This window comes from Pteropus vampyrus, unplaced genomic scaffold (assembly GCF_000151845.1).
Source record: "Pteropus vampyrus isolate Shadow unplaced genomic scaffold, Pvam_2.0 Scaffold116, whole genome shotgun sequence".
Taxonomy (NCBI): domain Eukaryota; kingdom Metazoa; phylum Chordata; class Mammalia; order Chiroptera; family Pteropodidae; genus Pteropus; species Pteropus vampyrus.
In genome coordinates, this window is record NW_011888897.1 from 701822 (window position 1) to 708607 (window position 6786).

At 35.6% G+C, this 6786-nt stretch overlaps 1 protein-coding gene across 1 annotated transcript in view; it reads left to right on the top strand.

The window, feature by feature from the left end:
* LOC105296014 (pregnancy zone protein-like) overlaps positions 1–6786 on the top strand; it is a 50325-nt gene that overhangs the window by 31104 nt on the left and 12435 nt on the right. Inside the window, exons 18-28 of the mRNA XM_011365935.1 lie at positions 828–975; positions 1354–1582; positions 2091–2217; positions 2418–2539; positions 2724–2775; positions 3914–3997; positions 4564–4740; positions 5021–5108; positions 5733–5889; positions 6284–6358; positions 6647–6784. Coding sequence (XP_011364237.1) covers positions 828–975; positions 1354–1582; positions 2091–2217; positions 2418–2539; positions 2724–2775; positions 3914–3997; positions 4564–4740; positions 5021–5108; positions 5733–5889; positions 6284–6358; positions 6647–6784 — 1397 coding nt within the window. The remainder of the gene's footprint in view (positions 1–827; positions 976–1353; positions 1583–2090; positions 2218–2417; positions 2540–2723; positions 2776–3913; positions 3998–4563; positions 4741–5020; positions 5109–5732; positions 5890–6283; positions 6359–6646; positions 6785–6786) is intronic.

Consider the following 6786-nt stretch of genomic DNA (forward strand, 5'->3'; position numbering starts at 1 on the left):
CTTCATATATCTTCTGATGTCTGTAGTATCACTTTTTAATCAAGTTACCTCCTGCCTTAATAGATCTAATTTATTTGTGTTAATCTTCATGATGTTTTATTATATAATTACCTACTATTTACTCAACTATGTTAAACGCACCACTGAAATAGACATTCTACTCCAGAGGGGTAAGTTCTTCACGATCTCTTTGGAGCATCTCTTTCAATCTTGCATAATCGTTTTCTTGAAATGCCTTCTCCATTCTCCTGTTTCTCATCCTTCAATGATTATCTTAAGTTATACTTCGGTAAAGTCTTTTCTGGGCAATCTGAAGTTCATCTTTTGTTCTTTACTGAGTTTTTGCTGTCTATAACATATACTTTATTATATCCTATTGTTAATGTCTCTAGATCTTATGTGCTGTTAAATAAAAAATATCATTCCTGAAATTCTCTTCCTGTAGCTACTGTTCATTCCTCTTTTTTTAAATTCTCACCACAAATGGAGAACACGTGATCGTCATTTCAGTGTAAAGGCAATATTTGGTGTATTAAATTACTCTTTATTCTTTCCTCCACCAGTTGAAAAATCAGCTTAGGGAGAGCTACATTTGTTTTCATTTCTAGAAAAAAATACATTTACCTCTAAACTATTTGAAGAAGAAATAGGATTAACCTTCCTATAGGACAAATAAATAAGTGAACAAAGTAAAAAGCTTGTAGCTTAAACTGTTCCAATAATAAACGTTCCCTGAGACCTTATTTTACTTGATAAATAAGACAATTATAAGAAACTAATGATAAAAATGAGGTTTATATTGAGCCCTGCTCATTGTCTTTCCACAGAGAGTGCACCCACCTTAGCTGTGGGACATGGTGCAATGGCACATTATCCTTCTATGATGACAAGAGAATACTTTTCAGTTGAGGAAGTAAGAGAGACGGTCCGGAAGTATTTCCCTGAAACCTGGATCTGGGACTTGGTGCGACTTGAGTAAGTTGTGTATTGCCTAGAATTTAATTTAGAAAAAGACTCAAATTATCTTCTTTGGTTTTGGTGTTATTTATCCTTGGTTTCTGATCCTTTCATTTCTGCTCTGCTTTTTTCTAGTCAATATTTAGGTTCGTAGTTCATTTATCTCATAGTTAAACAATGCATTTTTTTTTCTAATTTGGTCCTGAGATACCCAAAATAATAGACAGCAGGAAGCTACCCTCATCACTAAAAAGAAAAGAAAAACTTTCAGAGACCTCATTAATAGTGGTAAACATTATATCAAGTTAACATTTACTTAGGTCACTAAGTTATCATGCTATGGTCCATGCTAAAAAAGAGATTCATTCACTTTCCTACTCTTTTTCTTTTCACTAGTTTATCAGGTAGCAGTGAGCTGGCAATGAAGGTCCCTGACACCATTACAGAGTGGAAGGCCAGCGCACTCTGCTTGTCTGGAACAACAGGGCTTGGCCTCTCCCCCATCATCTCTCTTCAAGTCTTCCAGCCCTTCTTCCTAGAACTCACTCTTCCCTACTCTGTGGTGCGAGGAGAAGTCTTTGCACTCAAAGTCACTGTGTTCAACTATTTGTCCTACTGCATTCGGGTAAGGGCTCTTCTCTAGAAGGGAGCAAAAGCAGAAGGAAGGGACACAATCGCCACTCGTTACATAGGTATCCTAGGTAATCTCTCAGTAAATCATAACAGAATATGATGCAACCTAATTTTGAAATGGACTAGGTACTAAAAGCAAAACTACCTGACAGGTTCAAGGTGGTAAGGTTCTATTCATTTGGGATTCTATATTACCTGTCTATTACTAAATTCAGATATTATTTACACCTGATTTTACTTCGGTTTTTCACTCTAAGAAAAATATCCCCTCTTTGTGTTGGCACAAGCCTAAATCCTGAGCATTTATCCTAATTTCTATCAGTTTTTCAATTCCCTTACTGCAAACATCTAAACAGCAAAGTATTTGACAGGATTTACCTTGTTTGAACAATTTCTCAAAGCATCTCAATTAGTATATATTGTCCCTTTAAGCTCATTCCTCTATTACTGACCTTCTGCCTGTGATCTTTCTCATACTTGTGGGTGGGTGCGGGGGGCAGGTCAGCGTGCAACTCGAAGACTCTTCTGCCTTCTTGGCTGTCCCAGTTGAGAAGAATGAAGAATCTCACTGTGTCTGTGGAAATAGGCAGAAAACTTTATCCTGGGCCGTGACCCCAAAGTCACTGGGTGAGTCATAAAGTTGTTAACAAATCCACCTTCTTATATTGTAATGATTTGCTTTCATCTCTGAGCCAGATATATGTTTTGTCTCCTCTAACAATGATCAATCAAAAGATAACCATTATATAAATTGGGGAAATTTAAAAAGAAAAAAAAACATTCACTAGAGAATCCCTGTTTAACTCTTTAAGAATCTTATTCCCCAGGAAAGGTGAATTTCACAGCTACTGCGGAAGCCTTGCAGTCTCAGGAATTGTGTGGCAATGAGGCACCTAAAGTCCCAGCACTTGGGCAGAAGGATACTGTAGTCAAGCCCTTACTAGTTGAGGTATGCAGGTATACTTTCTCAAAATCTTATTATATAATATGTATGTGACAGGGACATTTAATTTCCAAAAATATAGTTGTATCCACAAGTCAATTTTTTTTACTAACATTTTCTCTACTTTAAATTGATTGATTTTTCTCTTACATACTCAGTATCATTTTACTTTTTTTTTTTTAATGTAAAGCCCGAAGGAATAGAAAAAGAAGAAACTTTCAACACACTCCTCTGTGCACCAGGTAAGTGTCAAAAATAGATGAAGTCCTCATATTAAGCCACTTGCCAAAGTATATGGTTGTAGAACAGCTTTTGGGACATGTTGTCCTCTGAGAAAAAATAAAATTATGTACTTTCCCATGTACAAATCTAAGGATATTTGATGAAGAACTTTTTCCTGATGAAGGCATAAAGAAGTTAGAAGGCTTAGCTAGAAGCTCTTGGCAATTAATGAGGATGAAATTGATTAACAGTAGGACAGGATTCTTTCCAATACAAAACCAAGCTTCCCAAAACTCTCTAAATAATTTTAAGAATATTACAATATCTACATGAAACTAGTACTATTTATTATTCAATTATAGTTTAAAAAGTAAGAAACATGTACTCATGTTTGTTTATTTGTTTAAACATGTTATTTTAAGAACAACTTCAGATGTAATCTGCTCTTGGAACCCATCCAGCATGCTCTGATATCTGGAGTCTTTTCACTTTTTGTTCCTTTTACTTGGAAGTCTCTTCACCTAGATATCTATAAATCTTATTCTCTGACTTATTTAAAGTTTTCAATCACCTATGATTTTGCATCAATGAGCTATTTAGTAGAGTCCTCTCTTTACACCCTGCACTTCCTGATTTGCCTTGTCTTGTTAGCTCACCTATATGAACATATACTCTGCTTTAATTCTCCCCTCAGAACTTAACATCTATTATAGTAAATATTTATTAAGTATGTATTAATATTTATTAAAATTAAAATTCCAGGAAGTCAGGAAATGTGTTTTGAAAATTGCTATATCTTTGCACTTAAAACAGAACCTGTATATTGCATGCACTTACTACATATTATGGAATAAATGTGATTTAACAAAAAAAAATTAGCAGAAATTAACATGAAGAGAAAGAAATAAAAATACCACAAGATATGCACATAAAGAAATCTATAGAAATTTAGCACAAATATATATGATTAATATGAACTGCACTATGAGATGAATTGAGGCTTTAGGAGAAACTTGGATTGTATTAAAGAAATTATATAATGACCAAGAGAAATGAGAGGTTAGGTCTTGATCGCATAGAGGAAAACATTTAAACAAAAATAAAACATTTATCTTGCTTTTTCCTTCCCTTATATACATATTTGTCTTCTTTCATTAGAAACTGGAGTACCTGAAAAGTTGTCACTAAAAGTACCTTCAAATGTGGTTGAAGGATCTGCCAGGGCAACATATGCAGTTTTGGGTGAGTCTCCCAGACCAAAGGAAGCAGCTGTTCGTCTCCATAATTCTAGTGCATGGGGCCTCATCATTCATGGCTAATGAAGTCACTGACTCTAGACATTGGATTGAGAAAAAGAGCACTGAGCTAAGGATTGCATCATTTATTAGAAAGGGGGTTGAATAGATGTGACATATATAAAGAGACAGATATAAATATATATCTTGATATACTAAAAAAAACATGAAGGGTCACCTCTCTGTCCTTATCTTCAAGAGACTTAGTATGTAGTGATACTTCCTAATAAATTTGAAAATAGTTAATTTTTACCAGACATGTTGCTCATCAGAAAAGATGTATCCTGCCATTCAGTTTTTTCCGGTTCTTTTTTTTTCCATTCTTGAAACATCTCCTTTATTTTTCTCACTTTTTTTCTTTTTTCTATTTCTTGTTTTTCTTCACCTTTTATTCTTTCTTGTCCTCCCCTTCACAAATGAATTGACCTCTCACTTAGCTAGTAATCTATCTTCCTATCCCAACATAACTCAGCTCTGAGTTCTTCAGATTTTACTATATTTTTCATTCCTAAGGTGATATACTAGGCTCTGCAATGCAAAATCTTCAGAATCTTCTCCAGATGCCTTACGGTTGTGGAGAGCAAAATATGGTCCTTTTTGTCCCTAACATCTATGTTCTGAACTATCTGAATGAGACACGACAGCTGACAGAGAAGGTCAAGTCCAAAGCCATAGGCCACCTCATCAGTGGTAAGAGATTACCCTAATAGGAGAAACCTTAATTGAGTTTCTTAATATCTTCTTCATTGAATTCAAATTCATATCCCTTTGGTTAAGATTTAATAATTATTGTTGCTGTAATAGCCAATAAAATGTTTCACTATACAATCAGAAAATTCAATGGTATCATCAGGTCTTAGAGATACCTTAATAAAATAGCAGTTTTCCTATGACTCCTAAACAAGTTTTGAGGAAAGTCACTCTCCAATATCTCCACTATTTCATAAAGTTATGAAAACTTCCTCTTCAGGGTACCAAAGACAGTTGAATTATAAGCACAACGATGGTTCATACAGCACCTTTGGGGATCATGATGGTAGAAGACAGGGAAACACTTGGTAAGATAATTACTTCCATATGCTCTTTGTAGATCTGTCATATTTCACAATTCTGGAATTAGCTATTCTCTGATGCCTAAAGTTCTTTAATGGAAATCTATTATCTTTTAAAAACCCATATGTGTATGATCTTACCATTCATCAATGAAAGCTTACCTGCTCTGACAGCAGAGTGAATAGCAGTAAAATAAAGATCTCCCAAAATGGAAATATAAAGCAGAAAGCATCATAATGTGAAATAATCAAGGAAGAAGCCTTGTACCCTGTGCATTCAGAAGGAAGAGGATGAAATGGACATAAAGATACCATGAAGTAGTAAAATCATAAAAATAAAAGTTTTGGTTGTGGGAAGGCTTAAGGTTCCAACAAACATTTCATGAGGGGAAAAAAAAGTGAAAAGCATCAACCCTGGAGAAACCAATAACATCAAGAGATTTAAAAAACAGACTCAGATATTTGCTGGACAAACAAGAGAATATTTAGTTATTCAAGTATCATTTCCCCACCAATTTCTCCCAACAATTTCCTTCACTGAATTATGTAAACCAATGTCTAGAGGCAGTGCACAGGTGAGCTTTAAAAATGAGATGGTCCTCAAATCTCAGTTTCTTCTTTGTTGGACAGGCTCACTGCATTTGTGCTCAAGTCCTTTTCTCAAGCCCGGTCATATATCTTTGTGGAGGACTCACACATCCTGAATTCCCTCACCTGGCTCTCACAGAAGCAAAAGGAAAATGGTTGTTTCCAGCACTCTGGATCACTGCTAAACAATGCTATTAAGGTGATGATGCCTTTAATATTGTTCTGGTTCCTAAAGAGGGTAATATGTAAGAGCGATGATGCTCCTGTTGATTCCTCGAGTCCTGGTAACATAGTTTTAAGGAAGGATGGTAAACTCTAAAGCTTTTGATCTAGTAAAAAATTAATCAGTTTTTATTGAATGAAAATTGTGCGTTGTTGAAAAAAAAAATAAAACAATATATTACTAAAAGTTAGGGAAAGGGATTTGGGACAGGTTCAAGAATTTTAGGGTGGAGGAAGAAGGAGGAAAATCAATAATTTTTCTTGAGAAAAGATGCTTTCTAGTGAAGATGTCCAAGAGGAAATGTAGAGCTAGCCAACTCTAGCTAATGAATATTGTAGTGTTTGATTATCTCTGCCTCTGATCCTTACAGGGTGGAGTAGATGATGAGGTAACGCTCTCTGCCTACATCACCATTGCTCTGCTGGAGATGCCACTGCCTGTCACTGTATGTACTAGCACATTCCCTGTATCTGCCTCTCACAAATGTCAGAAAAAAAAATCATGATGAAACTATGAATCTCTGAGGAAAATGACTTGTGGTTTTCATTATTAATTTTGATATATTTCACTGAAACATAAAGGTCTATATCCTTTTGGAAGCTGCAGAGGAAATTATTTTCTGGTTCACACTGTGAGGTGACACAGGCACACAGGGGCTTTTAATCACGGGTTAGCTTGGGGACAGTTTATTCACCTGGTTCTTCTCTCTTAAGATCTCCTTTCATCTTTATAGCACCCGGTTGTCCGCAATGCTCTCTTCTGCCTGGAAAATGCCTGGGGATCCACCTCAGAGACCCAGGGAAGTCTTGTCTATACCAAGGCATTATTAGCCTATGCCTTTGCCCTAGCAGGAAACCATGCCAAGCGCAGTGC